General features: G+C 34.1%; 1 protein-coding gene across 1 annotated transcript; it reads right to left on the bottom strand.

Moving 5' to 3' along the window:
* Positions 1 to 15,755: 15,755 nt before the first annotated feature.
* LOC123903955 (inositol-3-phosphate synthase) lies at positions 15,756 to 19,462 on the bottom strand. The gene is made up of 10 exons (XM_045953643.1): positions 18,988 to 19,462; positions 18,825 to 18,893; positions 18,597 to 18,732; positions 17,507 to 17,754; positions 17,174 to 17,400; positions 16,973 to 17,088; positions 16,641 to 16,817; positions 16,361 to 16,549; positions 16,208 to 16,270; positions 15,756 to 16,084 (listed from the first exon to the last, which is right to left on the bottom strand). The coding sequence occupies exons 1-10, from the start codon at positions 19,173 to 19,175 to the stop codon at positions 15,965 to 15,967; spliced, it is 1,533 nt and encodes a 510-aa protein (XP_045809599.1). The 5' UTR covers positions 19,176 to 19,462; the 3' UTR covers positions 15,756 to 15,964.
* Positions 19,463 to 20,129: the final 667 nt, after the last annotated feature.

Here is a 20,129-nt window from a genome sequence, read left to right as displayed (position 1 = left end):
CAGTCTAATAGAACACCTTCAAATGAATCTGTCATGGTGGTGGGTAGGAAGGATGAAAAAGATACAATAAAGAAAATGTTGCTATCACAGAATAGTCAAATAGCAAATAGCAAATTCATAATCAAGTCTTTTGGATTCATAATCAAATAGCAAAAGTATGGCTTTTGGAAGCCAATCCATAAGACAGAGAAAATTCCAAAACCTGGTCTTAAAATAAAATTACAATCCATAAACATCCAAATCACAACTTGGACTGAAAATCAGTACTTAAAACAAAATTACAATTCATAAGCAACTAAATCACAACTTGGACTCAAAATCATTACTTAAACAAAATAAGTCAAGCATTGGATTCACTACATATGTTAATACTCTTCTTTAAGGTTTGTTCGGCACAATGAAAGGTAACATTGCCTTGCGCTTATCAATTGGAACTCCATTAAAAGCTTTCAATGAAAGGCATGTGGCCAAATTTTTACGATGTTCTACTTGATTAACCAGGCTTCCTCATAATGTCTTGTTTCTTGGAACAAAATATATGTACTTAATAATCTAATCAAGCATGACACAATAAGTTAATTTGACGAGAGAAAAAAACGATTCAAGTAATCTTATATGCATAACTGAAACCAGACAACAAAGCAAAACCAACAAAACCAGGAACAATCTATTTTAAAGAAAATGCATCAGAAATATGGGTATTAACCAGAACAATTTATTTTCAATTTCTGGGCAAACAATGATCAATAAAAATGGCATACCTTGTTGGGAAAACGTGAAGAAATGAGCCGTCGGAAGAACACAGAGGAAGAGGTGAAGTAGAGAGTGTTGTGAAGAAATAAACCCTTCTTGCGTGAAATATGAGTATTTGAGAAGAGGAAGAGACAAATAGAATAAGGGTAAAAAGGTAATATAAAAAATATGAAATTTCATTCCATTGGATACACCCCAAATTGGGGGGAATGGAAAATTGGAGGATTGAGTGGTATACAATGGAATTGGTTCCATTGGGTTCCATTCCATTCCATCAGCTTTTTGCAAATCCAAACAATGGAATTCAATTATTTACCTTTCCATTCCATTCCACCATATATCACCAATCCAAACATAGCCTAAATGATGTGGCAACACACCATTGGATGCATGTGTAAAAAATCTTTACACTGATAGTCCACAACAATTAAACTCTATTCTTTTAGGTCCGTGTCAAATAATAAAAGGAGAAACCTTAGGTTAAATACCATATATTTTTTTGTCCACTTCTTCACTTAAAATTTGACACATCAACAATTTTTTTTATGTCAGTTTTTAACAAATTAACACTAAAAATGGAAACATAGGATGTATATGAAGCCCTGATACATGACACGATATCGATACGATACTACACCGATACGGCGATATGGGAAAATTTTAAAAATTCTTGATACGATGCGTCCGGGATACGTTATTTAAAAATTAAATTTAAAATTAAATATATAAATGCACAATATATAAACATAACTAAAGTTGATAATGATAAAAATTAACATTAAATTACTCAAAATAAGAAAACAAGTGACAATTACATATATTAAGTTAAGTAATACCCAAAAAGGGGGGTTGGATGGGTAGCTTAATTGGTTAAGCTAGTTGAACTAAGGGTTAAGGAGTTTGAGGTCCAGAGTTAAAGTCATGACAAGGAGAAAAACTAATAAAGACATAGTTGGTAACATCATACTCTAACATTCAATACTTCAGAGAAAATATGAATTGTATCAGTCTCCTCTCCTACGTTTCCATCATCAAAGAACATTAATTGCCCGATACTTTTTCGATCGATACGCGTATCAGAGAAGTATCCGACAAGTATTGGTTATATTTTATTTTAAAAGATGATATTAATTGTCGATACTTCTCCGATACGATACTTCTCTGATACGTGTATCGGAAAGTATCGGACGAGTATCTGTATCGAGTACGTATCGGACACGATACTTTGTCATTTTTGGAGTATCGGGGCTTCACGTGATGTATGGTAAAAAACTGTTGATGTGTCAAATTTTAAGTGGAGAACAAGAGCAAAAGGATGTATGGTACTTTACCTAAGTTTTCTCCATAATAAAAATGGATTCATAACGAAGAAAAAAAAAATCAACAACTTTTTTTTAAAAACAAACATCTCTATTTAAATTGCAAATAACAACATAATAAGATTAAAAATAATAGTCAATTATCCTAACATTAAAAAAGTTGAAATTCTAGCAGACTGGTGGAAAGATGATGCGAAAGATGCTACAGCATCTCGTACCAGTACAGAACACAATAGACAAGTTAAAAATAAAATAAGTGCAGGAAGATAAATAAGACATATCGTTTGTTAACCCAGTTCAGTGCAACGTCACCTAATCTGGAGGATTATCAATCCATGAATGAATTCATTATAATAGCTCTAGTTCAAAGCCCTCGACCAACACCCGGTACTTGACTTCTCGTCTAGACACTACCCGTGCAATCCTATCTAGGAACCTCCTAGATAATGAGACCCCGTCCCAAATTCCCTCTAACAACACGTATCATGTTGCTGAACTTTATAACGATCAAAGATGGAGTTACCCTTTTAAGAAACTAATACCTAGCCAATACTTGACTAAGTTCACAATTTGGAGTTGCTTACAAGCTTCCTCCAAGTACAAAACTCAACTCATTACCTATAGGTTTCTGAGTGAGGACATAATGACCATCTCACAACCCGAGTGGTTCACTTACACCAACTCTCCTAGAGAGTGGCTCAAAGACACGAAACCTTAAAGACTACATCTTGTTGAACAATGGCTTCGGTGCACAAATAGGTCTGAGTCTTCATGTATTTATAGCCTTGAATTGTCTTGATGTGTAAGCTAGGTTTTCAGACCCTCATAGCTGGAGTATTACGGCCAGCCCTAAATTATTTTCAAAAATATAACCAAGTTTTATTTAACGCAAAAATATAACATGTTATATTTTTGTTTTAAATAATACAAACAACCTTTCAGAAACTTGAGGAGCAAGGCTTCAAATAAACAGCTGGAATCTTCATTGGCCAGCTCACAAGATTAATTTCAAAAATATATCCAGTTTTTTTCTTCACGCACAAAAACACAAAAATATAATCAAGTTATATTTTTGTTTTAAATAATATTCCTTAAGCCCACTTCCTGAAGCTTGGAGAAACAGGCTCGTTTTGGTTAGACGCACATGCTTGCATATATAATTGAAGCAAATCTTGTCTGAGATTTGAAATAAAAATTCTGCGCAAAAACAGAGCATGATAGTGCGGTACGATAATGCTACAGCATCTTGTCCAGCATCTGGCTATAATTTATTTTTGCAAAATGTAGCCAACATAAAAACCTCAATAAAAGTTATAGTAAAAAAAAAATTAAAAAAAGTTGAAGTTGAACTAAATAGACAACGTTGAAGTTGCACTAATAAATAAAAAAATTAAGAGTTGATTAGCAAATTGGGTAGGGTTGGGGTAGCTGAATCGGTTTGAGCCGAGTTAAGAAATAAAAGTACATGATTCAAGTTATGGTGAGGTGAAAAAATTAACACTAACAACTTAATAGTAGTAACTTTGGCCGTTTAATGTAAAAAAAAAAAAAAAAAAAAGACTTTGGCCGTTTAAACAAAAATTAAAGGGTTGATTTGCAAATTAGTAAATAAAAGTAACTTTTAAACAACATTTACAAATTTCAATTTGATGCCAAAGTATGAAGCATCAACACAACATGATTAACAAGATATGATATAATTCTTTTTAACGATATGAAGCATTTTCACAATTAAGAATTCACACATTAACATTACCAGGATGAAAGGGGTGTGAGTTACTGGTGTGGGAGGGAGATGGTTCCTTGATATGGTGAAAGAGGCCTAGGAGGAAGATAAGCAAGCCAACGTGACTTACAAATTGAGGAAGAGAGAAGTTTGAAATTTGATGTTCTATTTTATATTTCAATTTTGTCCTTGCAGAAAAATTCGGTTCGCATAAATTGAATTTTTTCTAGTGCAAATTCAGAGTAAATTTCGGTTTTTAAAAACCAATTTTTTTTTTCAAAACAAAGAAAAATTCAGTTTCTAGAAACCGAAGTTTTTTGCAAGAGCAAAATTGGAAATTCAGGGGTATAAAAAAAATACGAGGGTCAGAAGGGAAAACATCTTGAAATTTGTTAGGCCTATTATCATATTGGGCTTTTTTTCACATATATTCCTCTTCTTTTTTGAGATTTACTTTTGCCACCCGGCTGGTTTTCAGGCGCACCCTATGAAATTACCAAAATACCCCTGTCTGCTACTTAAGTAGCGAATTCTACGTAGGAGGGTGTTTTTCTCTCAAAAATCTCATTTTTATAACATCCGCTACTTAAGTAGCGGATTTTAATGAGAAATTTTCATGTTAGAGGGTTGTTTTTTCTCTCAAATTTCACATTTTTATAATGTCCGCTACTTAAGTAGATGAATCTATCCTCTACTTAAGTAGAGAACTGGTAAAAATCTTGGTAAGGTGTTTTTTCCTCAAAATTTCTCATTTTTATAACGTCTACTACTTAAGTAGCGGAAGGGTAAAATGGAAATGTGTAGGGTGCGCAAATAATCAGTAGGATGACAAAAGTAAATCTCTTTTTTTTTTGGTCTGGGCTTGAGCTACCTAAATTTTGTTAGGCCGTTCATTTTTTGAGACCCTAGGCTATGGGGCTGGTCGCCCTGACCCAAGGTCGGCCCTGACATCAAGATGTTTTCTCTTCCGACCCCCCTGTTTCTTTTATACCCCCTGAATTTCCAATTTTACCCTTGAAAAAACTTCGATTTGTAGAAACCGGAGTTTTTTCTGCCTTTGAAACAAATTTCGGTTTCTAAAAACCGAAATTTATTCTGAATTTTCACTAGAAATAATTCAGTTTCTGCGAACCGAATTTTTCTGCAAGGGCAAAATTGAAATATTGGGGGGTAGAAAAGAATCACGGGGGGTCGGGAGAGAAAGCATCTGACATCAATCATTACATGAGCAAATTGTCGTATAATTCTAGAATTGGTTGCTTAATCAAGTTGTATCTTAGGCTAAGTTGAGGAAAACATGTTTATGTCTTCAACACATTTTTAATTGATGTAAAAGTGTTAAAAATGTGTCGAAATAAAGATTTTTTTTTAAAAAAAAACACTTGTCAAAGTTGACGGATATGTTTCCTACGAGTGTTTGACACCGATGCGTATTGAACACACCTAATTCTAGAAAATGTCCATGCTTCATAGTTTAGAGTGGGGTTGAACAACAATGGTGTTGATCAACAGTGAGGTTGAATTTGGTTATGCTAACATACCGATGAATTCTCTTTAGGCTTTTAATATACCCTAACGCCCCAACGTACTTGGAAAATTTGGGGGACTTAGAGATATTGAGAAGTCCAACGAGAATCATCAAACATACTTTAAGAATTATTGTGGGTTGAGTAGAGCTTTAAACCCAATTTTATTTAATCCAATCGACCCAACTTGAATTGGGTCAGGCTGGGTCGGGTCATACATTAAGGTGTTGAAAATTACAAATCTATTACACTTACACCAGAGAAAAAGAAGAAACATGAAAAGGTAGCATATGGAAAGACCTTTGCACCAGACATCCAAACTAGGCAACAATAACTAATACAATGTAAAGTTTCCATACGTGACACGATACCGATACAATACGACATCGATACGGGAAAATTTTTAAAATTCTCGATACGTTACGACCGCGATACGTTATTTAAAAATTAAATTTAAAATTAAATATATATAAATGCACAATATACAAACACAACTAAAATTGATAATGATAAAAAAAATAACATTCAAATTACTCAAATTGAGCAAACAAGTAACAGTTACCAAAAAAAGAGAGTGGGATGAGTAACTTAACTGGTTAAGCTAATTGAGCTAAGAGTTAAGAAGTTGAAGATTCAGGTTCAAGTCCTAACAAGGAGAAAAACTAATATAACAATATAATATACTAATAATTTGCTTATAAAAAAAATACGTACTACCCAAAAACATAGTTGGTAACATCATACTCTAACATTCAATACTTAAGAGAAAACATGAATTGTATCAGTCTCCTTTCTTACATTTCCATTATCAAAGAATATTAATTGTCCGACATTTTTCCGATATGCGTATCTGAGAAGTATCTGACACGTATCAGTTATATTTTTTTTTAAAAAAATTAATATTAATTTCCGATATTTTTCCGATACTTGTATCGAAGAGTATCAAATGAGTATCAATATCAAGTACGTATCGAACACGATACTTCACTATTTTTAGAATATCGGGGCTTCACAGCTAATACAAAGATACAACTTGCCACTTCTACTCTCTTCGACCTTTTTGATGTTGTGAGATTCTTTAATGTTTCAAAGAGTTTGAGAGAGAGAAAAAGGGCAATTGAACTAGAACGATTTAATGTATTTTTAGAAGTTTAAAACAAATTTTAAAATGATACAATATTTCTATATTTATACTTATATATAAATAGATACAAAAAAATTTGGTGTCGACTTTTATAATACTAACAATACCATTGACTTTTATTTTTACCAGCAAAAATCTTTTATTAACACACTCACAATAACATAAAACTTTTTTTGACATAAATTTGCATAATAAAAAATATGGATCACACATACAAGCGCGTGGCTACTAGTTTTATATAAACAAAAGGGTAAATAGTGTTATACCCCTGCAAAATAGGCGAGTTTTGCGTTACCCCCTGCAAAATATTTTTTTGAGATTACCCCTTGCAATGTCAAAATTCCTTGCGTTACCCCCCTGGCTCAACAAGTGGGCATATGACATGGACGAATCTTGACGTGGCATGACACGTGGAAATTAATTAATTTTTTATTTATTTTTAATTGTCAACTCAGTAATTATTTATTTTTTAATTAAAAAAAATGAAAAAAAAAACCTTTTTTTTTTTAAAGAAACTTTTTTTTTACGAACCTAGGTAAAAGAAAGTTATAATTTTTTTTTTACAGGGGGTAACGCAGAACTCGCTTATTTTGCAGGGGGTAACGTAAAACGCGATTTTGCCCAAATTGAAAACTTTCTTCGTTTTTGCCCTAATCCCCTTGGTTTGATAAAAAATTCGGCAACATAAGACTTAATTTATAAGGTCTTCCTTACTTGACAAGATAATAAAATCAGAATAAAGTACATAATGTACACTTGGTAACTACTGCACTTAAAGTGCATCATTCATTAGATAGTAATAAGCACATCTAGTGCATAAGTCATTACAACACCAAAAATAAGCACATAGAGTACTGTACTGGGCCATGGACCAGGGTGTGATTTGTTAAGGCAAAAATAACGACAATTCTAGTGTCAACACTTTGCAAGCCGCTGTCGTGGAAATACGGCGTTTGCAGACTCAGATTGCGGCCATTGAGGCTGAAAGGGCAGATGAGAAAGAAACAGACGTTACAACTTGACATCTCTTTTTGGATATATCTCTATGTTCTTATTATTATTATTACTATTATTATAGTTTGGATCCGGATTTTGTTTGGCTCCACTCATCAATTAAGAAAGAAGCGTGTATGCGGAGAATCGCATCGTGTCTTCGTCTTCGCATCACCATGCATATGTTCTCACACCATCCAAGAACCGCCACGCCGCCACTAACACACTGTTTTCTTCACGGCAACTCTGCTCTCAATCCGGGTCGTGTTTTGTTCCAAAACTCACGCGTCCTCTGCAGCACCGACGTTGTGCATCACTGAGAGAGAAGGCTTTATTCATACGTTTTCGTTGTTGTCATGTTGGCCAAGCTCCAGGCGGAAACAATGAAGTCGCTATCGCCGCCGTTATATTCGTTAAGAAATCGCCTCCGACGTCAGTTGTGGAGAAATTGTCATAGCCGCGGTCGGTTATGGAGGAATCGCCATCTCACCGTCGGTCGTTTTGTTCGTCTCGATCAGGTGTTAACGTTCTTTTCTTTTAACCTACTATTTAATCATATAGTTCTATTTTAACAAACATGCTATTTCTACATGTGTATATATTGTCGGTTTCAACATGATTGAATTATAGTTGATGAATCATGTTTTATTTTCATCGAGTAAAAGAGAAGAGAATCAGTACTTATATCTTTCAAGTTTGATTACTAAGAGCGTCGCCCTTGTTTGTTATCACTGTCAAAATCACTTTTGAGTCATTCAAATATAATTTGGTAAACACACACAAGAACACCTTTATTTGCTTTCATTTATTTGAAAATGAGATTTATACTACAAACATATGATTAACAATTAATAAAATCGATGATAAGTTGATAATGAATTAGATAGCAAGTTAAAATTTGGCAAGGATAATCAGTCACCTTTGAACAACGTTTGTTTCCGAGAATGTAAAGAGAAAGTAGTGTATTTTGGCTTTAGAATATATTTTACTGCTATAAGTAAAGTCAGCACATATTCTATGTTTTTGGTGACGGTGGAACGTAGTTAAATTCTAACAATATCTCTTGGTCCTTGTTTATTGATGAAAGTTACTTTCTTGCAAGTATTACTTTGTTTCTACTTGCAAATAATGTTCTCATCATGATAAATAGTATTAGTGGCAGTCCTAGTCTAGGCGTTTGCCGGATCTTGCTATTTATGCATCTATCTAATTTGTAATATCGCTCCACAAGTAACATCCTTATTACATATTATTTTGGAGATCCTTGTTGCTTGCTTCATGCACATGTTTATGTTTAATCTATCGTTTCCTTTATGCACAAGATATCCTTGTTACTAAAGAGCTGCTGTAGATGAGAAGATCAATGCATAAGTGTAACGACATGGCTTTCATTAAGTCCCTGACACACACAATCAGGAAGGACACCTACATAGGAGATCATAAAACACAAGCAACTGATCATGGATATCATTCGGCGAGATAGAAGTCGCCAACTAATATTTCAGGTTGAAGCATATTACGCGATGACTACCGCAAAGGAACTCAGTCTCGCCTCGCCAAAACATAATTGGTTTTCTTGCTAGACGAGGAGCATCGCAACAAACCGCCCATGGCGGTATCATTTTCGTTTGTTTTATTTTTCATATATTATTATTGTTGAACTTCTAATGTATCAAAGCTTGTTTGCAGAAAATAAAGGAGCAATGTGACACTCTTTTCTCTTGAAAAAAAAAAAAGAGGTTGCAAGGCCTTGGCGTTACCTGTAAGTCTTACGAGTTGGGTACGTCAGAAAAAGAAAAATTAAACAAGGTTGCAAGGCCTTGGCGTTACCTGTAAGTCTTACGAGTTGGGTACGTCAGAAAAAGAAAAATTAAACAAGGTTGCAAGGCCTTGGCGTTACCTGTAAGTCTTACAAGTTGGGTACGTCAGAAAAAGAAAAATTAAACAAGGTTGCAAGGCCTTGGCGTTACCTGTAAGTCTTACGAGTTGGGTACGTCAGAAAAAGAAAAATTAAACAAGGTTGCAAGACCTTGGCGTTACCTGTAAGTCTTACGAGTTGGGTACGTCAGAAAAAGAAAAATTAAACAAGGTTGCAAGGCCTTGGCGTTACCTGTAAGTCTTACGAGTTGGGTACGTCAGAAAAAGAAAAATTAAACAAGGTTGCAAGGCCTTGGCGTTACCTGTAAGTCTTACGAGTTGGGTACGTCAGAAAAAGAAAAATTAAACAAGGTTGCAAGGCCTTGGCGTTACCTGTAAACCTTACGAGTAGGGGGCGTCAGAAAAAGAAAAAACAAGGTTGAAAGGCCTTGGCGTTACCTGTAAACCTTACGAGTAGGGGGCGTCAGAAAAAGAAAAAACAAGGTTGAAAGGCCTTGACGTTACCTGTAAACCTTACGAGTAGGGGGCGTCAGAAAAAGAAAAAAACAAGGTTGAAAGGCCTTGGCGTTACCTGTAAACCTTACGAGTAGGGGGCGTCAGAAAAAGAAAAAACAAGGTTGAAAGGCCTTGGCGCTACTTGTAAATCTTACGAGTAGGGGGCGTCAGGAAAATATACAGCAAAGAAAGGTAAGATTATCAACACCACCAACAGAAAAAGCTTACACACAGTCAAAACAAGGCGATTCATTATAACGTCAAATCGTAAAATACTAAAGGCAAGGAGGGCACAACCAAATCGTTCGTCACGCTAGCAGAAACAGTCGTCATGCAGCGAAACAAGGCGACATATCGCCATATTAGTTACAACCGCCAAAAGGCAACAGGTATAAAGTTATTCATAAATGATATATAATTATATTTAAAGAGCTAAAGACATTGCAGGTGCAAAGTTAAAAAATTTCAAAGGCGAGATTATTTTCAACACCAGACACAAAGTATAATGGAAAGGCGACTCCGAGCAGCGCCAATTCTTTTTAAATCGCCAAGAAGTTACAAAATAAGGCGTGCAAGTCTGGCAGTACGAAAATCAACTACAACAAAGAAGTGGCGAGACAGATTACGCCAGAATACCTATAATCCTCAAATTTAGAATGTCAAAAGAAAATAAGAAACTCATGTTGAGTAGAAGAAGCAGAAGTACAGACCAACAAAGTTACTAGCCTCAAAGTTTCAATTTGATTTCAAGAAGACAAGGAGGGACGAATCGCGAAAGATGAAGAGGCGAGATTGGTGACAACGCTAGCTTGAAAATGCAAATACAATGAAAAAAGAGGAAGGGCGACTTGCCAACTTGCTCAAAGTCGCCAAGAAACAATGACAACAATATTCAAAGCCACAAATGGCGTACATCAAGATATTCAAAAGTCATAGAAGGGCGAACAAATTATCTAAGAAATATCAACAACAAAAGGAAGGACAAGGCGACAAGCAAACAAAGAATATGAGTCAGCAACAAATAGGCGACATAGAACAACATCGAGGCATAATAATTGCCAAGTGATTTCAATCAAAAGCACTTCGCCTTCCTGAAGCCTCGTGCTTGGGGGGCTGTGTACTGGGCCATGGACCAGGGTGTGATTTGTTAAGGCCCAATACAAAAAAGCCCAATCAATTATAGTCCATGAGGTTCACACCAAAATATCTTATGTTTCTCACCATGATGATGACACGTAAAGATTACCACCACCTCCATGATCTACCATAGCTTGGAGAAGAAGGAAAAGAAGCTTGGAGAAGAAGGAGAAGAAACCACCCACTACCCATGAATTCCTCCACAAGCAAGGCGGTTATCAGCAACAAGAGGGAGATGTTTTGCCTATAAATAGGATCTTCTTCAAGAGAATAAGGGAGGGACTCTCATTCTGAGAAACCACCATACTTTCATTCTTGTAAAGAGACCATACTTTCATTCTTGTAAAGAGAATCAATTTTTTCTCTGATCATACTTGTATCAATTATCAATCTTGAATAATACAAACCCCCTATGTTCTGATCTTCTTCCGACTTGTAAAACTCTCAGGGTTGTTGGGATTGAACCAAGTGTAATCACACTATTTAATCAATAATACAACCCCCTTTGAGTTTTTACCAGAACAAGTACATACTAATTCATAACACCACCAAAATAAGCACATATAGTGTATAAGTCATAATAAGCACATATAGTGCATAAGTCATTGCAATATATGCATCCGCACTTGACCAATTGAGCTATATGGGAATTATACAAAACTAGAACTTTGACCCATGCGGTGCATGGGTCTAATTAGGTATAATATGTAACAATAAAAAATAAAATACAAAAGTTCTAAGAGCATTTTCAATAAGAGTAGTATAGGGAATTTCATGGACTAATTATTCTATATTTGTTTATGTGCTTATTTTATATTTTATATATTTTTTATATAATTTTTGAACCCCATCGTTTTGTTTACTTATTAAAAAAAAATTGTTGATAACTAAAGGTTAAAAAATTGATGATAATTAAAGGTTAAAAAAAAAATTAAAGACGTAATCAAGAACATAAACTTAAGTAGACATCCATAAATAAATAAAAATTGTGATTAATTCCACCGTTCAAATTTATTGAAAACAAGGTTAACATATTAGGATTCCTAAATTTTTTCATAATTGAAGCACATATTTTAGCGGTTGAAAGGTTTTATTGTAAGTAAGAGATGCAGGTTCGATGATAAATCTGTATATTTTTAATATAAAGCTACAATAAAAAGAAAGAGAAAATGAGGGGAAAAAAATTTTGTTTAGGGTTAGCTTATGTTAGCAAGCTTATAATATAAGAGATTATCAGTTTTTAATTGTTTAAATTGTGCAATGAAAATTGATGGTGCTTAATTGTCGTATGAAATCTTTCCTATGAAAGTTGATGGAGCTTAACACTTTGTGGACATAATTTAAATCACAATTGGTCTGCTAGTGCATATTATATCAATTGATCATCGGTTAATATTAAATCTGCAATATTAAAAACAAAATAATGAATATGATTAGTGACATGACTATGGTTGTGTTGCAAAAAAAATTGATTTAATAGAATTGAGTTTGATAATAACTTTCCAAATCTTTGCGTCAAAAAAAAAAAAACTTTCCAAATCTCACATGATAATTATTCTCTAAATTTATGATCCGGTAGAAAAAAAAAATCATTGATCAGGAAAGACATAAAAATATTTCGTGATGAATAATATAGTCAACAGTAATTTTGATATGATATACTTTTAAAATTGATGGTGCTTATCAATTATTGCACATAATTTTAATCAGAATTGGTATACTTGCTATAATGGTTGGAAATATTGCCTTTCATTGAAGGGTTGCGTGTTCGAATCCTAGTTAAGACAAAATTGTATTATTTTTTAATAAAAATTGCAAGATAAAATGGAGGAAAAACAGGGGAAACAAATTAGGGTTTAGAGTTTGCTTGTGTATACAAGCTTATAATATAAAAGATATCAACTTGTTGGTCTTAAATAATTTTTTTCCAAAACCGAAAAACTTTTAAAAAAACTGTTTTTCTTTTTTTAGATTTAAAGCAAGAGTTTGAACCGTCCGACATCATCAAACACATAAAAAAGTTATGAGACTTATCAAGATAACTAAGGAAGTACATAATTAAAACATTGAATCCACATAGAAAAAATAGTTTATGATTTATCTCTCTTAACTAGTAAAAACATTGAACCATTTTTTTTTTGGGGTACAAATTGAACCATTTATTTTAGTTTTATAATATTTTATATCATATATGGTTGTCTAACATTCCTACATGGTTCAAAGATGATGATAAAAGCTAACTCAATTGCTAGGAACGTCATATATAAATATGCAGATATCAGAACTCGAACACTCCACTTAGGGATGTCAACGGGGCAGGGAATGTGCGGAGGAAGTTTCCCTGTTCCCCGCCCCAAAGTGCATGAGTGGGAGATTTTGCCTCCATCCCCGTCCTCACGAGGGAATATTTATCCCCATCCCCATCTCCACAGATCCCACAGTTCCCGCGGAGATCCATGAATATCAAATATTAACAAAATTTCTATATTTTTTGGTCAAATAATGATAGTAGTATGACATTATTTTTTCTTATCTTATTTAAAAAAACAAATATTTTGCATCTTTCTTTTTTAAAAAAATGAAAACAACACAGAATGCATTCATAACCAAAAAATATTGCAAAAACATTTGCCTACTAATAATCATACAAAATCTAACAGCCAAATATTCCATAGAAAAGTATGCATAATCATACAAAAGTTCATATGGACGGATTCGAGGAATCCGCAGGGACGGATGCTTCGTCTTCGATCCCCGTCCCAAAGTGTCTGCGGGGGAATTTTTGGCTCCATCTCCGTCCCCACGGGGATAAAATCCTTGTTTTCGGAGCTCCGAACGGGGCAATCCCCGCGAAGATCCGCTCTGGCGGATGCAAATTGACAACCCTAACTCCACTCATTCATTTAAGGGTGAAATTTCAACTACTAAACTATTTAACCCTTAAACAAAACAAAACAAAGAAAAGTGTCTGTAAGTGAACATGATTGAAGGTTTGATAGAAGACAGGATGTCCATTCGAATAAATGGGCCATGGACGAATTTTGGACTAGTACCATAAGAAAATTGCTCTTTCGACCCCCCTATGTTGCTCTAAGGACTCCCGTTCTAACTAAATTACCCCTAGTTAGTTTTGGAACTTACATTCCGAAATGACTTTTTTTTCAGATATTTCGGAAGTTACAATTCAAAATTAACTAATGTTGGAACGTACGTTCCAAAGTGACTTTTTTTTTTCTTTCAATTTTTGATATATTTCGGAAGTTACAATCCAAAATTAACTAATTTTGGATTGTAGGATCCGAAATTAATTTTTTATTTTCAGTTTTTTATTTTATTTCGGAAGTTACAATCCAAAATTAGGCGTTTTCAGATTGTATCTTCCAAACCATCCCAAATCCAAAAAGCAAGGGTATTTTTGGGTTTTTGAAGGGCCTAAAACCACTGCGGCGGGTCTAAAAAGCAATTTTCGTACCATAAAGGCCACCAATGCATTATGGTCCAATAATATGTTTTGGCATTTGAGTGCAGTGACCAGTGATGTTGAAACCATGGAAGATCCATTCTATTGTAGGGTCTCATAACTAATTATTGTATTGGTACCACGTTGCTAAATTTCACTAATAATTCAGCTCTTTTATGTAGACTGATTGTGATTTTTTTTTTTTTTTAATTTTATCAAGACTGATTGTGATATTGTTGATTCCTTATTGTGGAAAAAACAAACCATAGTCGACATTGTTTGGTAATGACATGTTGATAATGAGTAAATTTAATCAAGGGTTAAAGGAATAAATACACGTGATTACTCAGATGATTTGTTAAAATACCCGTGAAATATTTGGTTTGGTAGGTTGTGTAGTGTAATCTACTTGGTTAATGAGAAACAATATTTTATTTAAAGATGAGTTAGCAGATTATAGTACATTATTAGTGGCAAAGATAAAAAAGCTGGTGTCTATATGGTTCATAGGAAAAATGAGTAGAAAAGTCGGATTAACTTGATTGGTGTTTGTTAGCTCTATAATGTTTGTAATGTGATTTTTGTTGTTTTCTTGTGTTGGATTAGGGCTGTCAATTTGCATCCGGTGGAGCGGATTCCCGCCGAGATTGTCCCGTTCGGAGCTCCGAAAATAAAGATTTTATCCCCGTGGGGATGAGGATGGAGGCAAAAATCCCCCCGTAGGCACTTTGGGGTGGGGATTGGGGACGAAGCATCCGTCCCCGCAGATTTCCTGAATCCGTCCATATATACACTATATATTATTATTAGTATGATTATTAGTAGCCAAATGTTTTTGCAATGTTTTCAATATGATTATTATTAGTATGATTATTAGTCCATTCCCCGAACTGCCATACTTTGCAGGACCGGTCCCGAGTATTTGGAGGCCCTGTTTGAAAATTAAAAATATATTTTAATAAAAAATACATTTTTTTTAAAGAAGTTATTCTTTATTTGAATTGTAAATAACATAAAAAATAGTCACCATAGTAAATACCATCTAAAAGCAACATATTTTAATCAATAACATTAAAATATTCCCCCGCGGGGATGGAGATGGAGGCAAAATCTTCCCCGCATGCATTTTGGGGCGGGAAACGGGGAAGCTTCCCCTACACATTCCCTGCCCCGTTCACATCCCTAGTTGGGATACCCTTGTACAGTTGTACTCTTTAGAATAATATTTATTTTGATTATGAAAAAAAGTAAACAGGTTGCAAAATTAAAGGTTATATATATTATATTATACCATTAAAAGAAAAGGTAGAGCCATAAACACTAATTGAGCACAAAGCACATAAATATTTATAGATTTTCATGTACTAAAACACAAGCTAAGCTCTGCTCTAAAGCCACTTGGGAGCAAAGACTACCAAATATTACACTTGTGAAAACATCAGCAAACATTCTCAAAAGAAGAATAAAAGGGATGAAAAGAGCAAGTTCTGATTCAGCTAGAGGGAGTTCCGACTATGATTCTATCCACCGGCTTCACTTGTACTCGAGGATCATGTTGTTCTCTGGAGCCAATCCAACACAAGCCCTCATGATGTTTTCGAGCATTGCTCTCTGCTTGGACAATGCATTCACCACTGGTGTGCCCGGTGGAACCTGTGATATAATGATGTAATATTATAATAACAGGATTTGTTTCTTAAAACTGAATTTCTATATGAAAGTAAAAATAATCATGTGGATATGTAATCCAAATTGAATCAGATAGATTGAACTCACCAAAGGAGCCTTGGTCAGGTAACTGAGGATGGTAGCTACAGGGTGGAATGTGTGAAACTTGTTCTGCAAGAACCAAAACATAGTTAACCTCAAATAATACACAGATTATATAGTACAGCCAAGAAAAGAAATTAATTAGCATTGCATACAGACCTCAGCTTCAGATTTGAACTGAATTCTAGTGCTGAGCTCAGCAAGAAGAACCAAATCCAAGATAATAGGAGCAGCCAAGAGGGAATCTTCACACGTGTTGTGCAACACGATAGTGTTCTTTCCACCCATGAAAATTTCTGAAGTGTACTCATCCATGGCTCTCTTGCTGTCACCAACATAAGGCACATACTACAAAGGCACCAAAGTGAAGAGAATAAAAGACTTGAAAAGGTGTGACAGTGTAGAGAATCATAGAAAAGTTGTGTGAAATAAAAATTACCTTAATGACTACAACATGGTCTGGATGCTCGCCAGGCGCATAGAGGATGGCATTGCTGTTGACCATATCGTCAACAACATTGCTCTTTGAAATTTCCTTGGAGCGGAAAGTTTGTGGTGCTGAGAGGTTCATACCATCATTGTTTCCAAGATGATTGTAACTCACTATTGATGTTGGCTGCATTATCAACAAGACGCTTAAAATTCTTTCCATGTTGCCAAAATTAAATCAGCATAATGCAAACATAACATACACAGAAATGCTGAAATTCATACATAAAAGTAACACCGAAAACACATGATATAACAATAATCTAAAGAATAATAATGTACCTTGATACCAGCTCCTACAAGGAAATCAACCAAAACAGATTTCATTTTGGTTTGACCACTCTTGAAGTCATCACCACCAATCAAACTGTTGTTCTTGATGGCAAGATCAATCAGCCCTGACAAGAACAAAAGCAAAGTTAACAACCATGAACAAATACAATCAAGTGAAAGATTTAGGGAAAATAATGACAAACAACAAACCTGGGACAAAGGTGTTCTGAGGGCTTCCATTAATGAAAGGAACATTTTCCAAAACACAAGCAATACCAAACAAGGTGGAAGGAGAAATCTCAGACTCATTTCTGTCCACAGCAGCAAAAAGGTTCTCTGTGGTGTCATTGAGTCCAACAACCAAATTACTGTACCTCTCTGTGTTAGCAGTCCAGAGGACAACAACCCTGTCCACTTTGTTAGCTTCCTTAAATTCCCTGAGTTCATGTCAACACAGGAACATATTCAGCAAATTTTAAGCTGGTTAAAAGTACAAGTGTATTAACATAAACCCGAAAGTAGGTAGATTAAAATCAGACATACCTAATGTCTTTGATGATTTGGTTAATTTGTTCTCTCTTTGTACCCTTGATAACATTATTAGCACGTTCTCCTTGATTGGCAGCAATGAAATCCGGGTCATAAATACCGGGAAGTGGAACCATGGATTCCATATAAGGCCTCAATTGCTTTTGCAAATCGATGTCGAAAACCCTGGCCCTGGCCATGGCATCAGCAAGGTTCATGTTACTGATATCCCATCCGCCAAAAACAATGTCATCAGGGTTGACCTGCATATGATTTTTAACAAAAATAAGGTCAAGTTTATCATCCTTAATTCAAAGCCTCTATGACTCCAATTGTTTTTCATAAAAAAAAATAAGAATGTCACATATTAAAAGCTTCAGTTCCAACATTTTTTTTCTTCCAATTCACTGTAATTAGGATCTTTGACCCAGTAGGGGCCAAGGTTCCCACAAGTTAGGCCCATTGGGCCCACTATGGAACTAATTCTCGAGTCGGCAGCGGAATATCTATTTTCGTTTTTTGCCAGGTTGGACTACCTCCCAAATGGTACGTAGGCTCCACGAATCAAACCCGGATTCTTTTATGGTAGAGTGTTTCCAACTTTCCACATCATGTTGGTTCAATAACTACTAACCCTTACTTATAGTATGCTTAGACTGATAGAAACTTACTAAATAAGTAATACAGAAAAGAACACTAAATTTCATCATTAATTTACAACGCTCAAATAAAGAATGGTTCAAATAACCATTAGTGCTCTTTTATTTAACAGGACAAGAAATGATTCATTCATTTCTTTTATTCTTATATTTAATCACATCATTTTATTTCTTCACATCATAGTATCATAGTATAATTATACAATAAAATAATTGTCCCAGTGAACCTAATTCAATTGGTATAGATGTTGCATTTTATATGTAGAGGTACGAACCCAGGATCTCCCGCTTATTCATCTCAAGGGGTGAATTTTCAGTCAGGAGTCTACTTGACCAAAATAAATAAATAACTGATTTATTTTATTTTATAACAATAATCACATATGAAAATTAAAGTTTCAATTAAACCAATTAATTAAAACAAAAGGGGTTAAGAAATTGTTTACCATTGGAAGCAAGCTCTTGAAGGGAGCATGAATTTCCTCTCCTTGGAAAGATCCAACACGGATAGCTGAAGCTTGAGTTAGGGATCCAAAGTAATTAGCTTGTTGAATATTATCTTTGGTTGCCCATGAAATTCCCCTAAAAATCATAATCAAATGTTAATCAACCATAATTATTTATCACTTCTCATCAATTAGTAAAATACACAAATCAAGAATTAAGAAACTAACTCTCGATTAGCAATAACACCACCAGTCAGGGTTGAACCGTTGTTTCCACCCCATCCCACAAGCATTACCCTAACAAAATCAAACCAATAAGTAAATAAATAAATCAGAAAATAGGAAATTAAATAAAGAAAAAAGAGATTATGAATGAGATTAGGGAACTAACCCCAATTTAGGAACCTTGATATCAGTTTTAAATTCATATTTAACAGTTTTAGGTTTAACAATCCACTGATAAGTGCCATTTCTGTTTTCATGAACGAGTTCAGTGGTTTCATAATTGTACACAGACTGAATCTCAGTTTCAGTGTACTTAACATTGGGACTTTCAACTTTGAAATTCTCGATAAACATTTTTAGTGATTCTACTTCCTAATTAACAAAAATGAATTTCAAAGTAGAAGAAGAAAGTGAAGAAAAGGAAGATGGTTGATCTATGCATCTAAATGAAGAAGAAGGTGGTTGTATATATAGAAGAAAAAAAATAGAACATGTGACTGTGCTGATCACGTGAGATGAATTGAACGGGTTTTACTTTTTCATTTTTTTGATAACTGAATGGGTTTTACTGATTCCTCTGTAGAGTAGCGAACTCTTATTTGAATACTCACTCTTTAGTGAAGTGGCACCACATCACTCTCATATTCCTCCAAATCAACATCTTCAAATATTATTAAATAAATACACTATCTTTTTTGAAAATGGTTAACAAAACTTTCTTTTTCAAAAATTAAATTATTCAACTCAAATAATTAATGAGATTTTTTTATTTATATTGCGACTAAACTCTAAATTATCATGATTTATTTATATAGGATCTATTTTTAAAATGAAAAATAAACATGGATAAAAACGTTCTATTTCAAAGGCTCGCGTCTTGCCATATAGAGCCGTGTTTTCTTTGTCCTCCACTGTTTCATTCCCTTCTACTTTTCGGTTATCAACCAATTTCATATACTGTAACTTTTTTTTTAAGTTTTATATAGTGACTAAATTCCACTTTTAAAATGAATATGTTAAATATTTAGAGTTGAACTTCAATTCATGTATGTATAACGTAATATCTCTACTAATTAAGTTAAACTCGCGAGAATCTCAAACACTAACTTCTTTTTTTTTTCTTCCCCTTTTCTATTTTTTATTATTATTAAATTTGAAATTAATAAAAATAATAATAATAATAATTTATTTGACAATAATAATAATAATTCTTATTTTACTTCAACTTGACAAAAACACATAAATTTAAATTATATACACTGTAGATTTTTGTCAAGTAATGGGAAATGATTAAATTAAGTGAAAATA

Source organism: Trifolium pratense, linkage group LG2 (assembly GCF_020283565.1).
Source record: "Trifolium pratense cultivar HEN17-A07 linkage group LG2, ARS_RC_1.1, whole genome shotgun sequence".
NCBI classification, from domain to species: Eukaryota; Viridiplantae; Streptophyta; class Magnoliopsida; order Fabales; family Fabaceae; genus Trifolium; species Trifolium pratense.
Note: the sequence above shows the minus strand (reverse complement) of the source record. Positions and strands in the feature narration are given on the sequence as shown.

Bases quoted from the DNA above. Each gene is read 5' to 3' on its own strand.
- LOC123903955 (XM_045953643.1), bottom strand. From the start codon at position 19,175: ATGTTTATCGAGAATTTCAAAGTTGAAAGTCCCAATGTTAAGTACACT. The intron at 16,550-16,640 runs GTAATTTTTATT...GTGCCTTTGTAG, and splicing joins ACCATGTTGTAGTCATTAAG to TATGTGCCTTATGTTGGTGA. The intron at 16,271-16,360 runs GTCTGTATGCAA...TGGTTCTTGCAG, and splicing joins AGTTCAAATCTGAAGCTGAG to AACAAGTTTCACACATTCCA.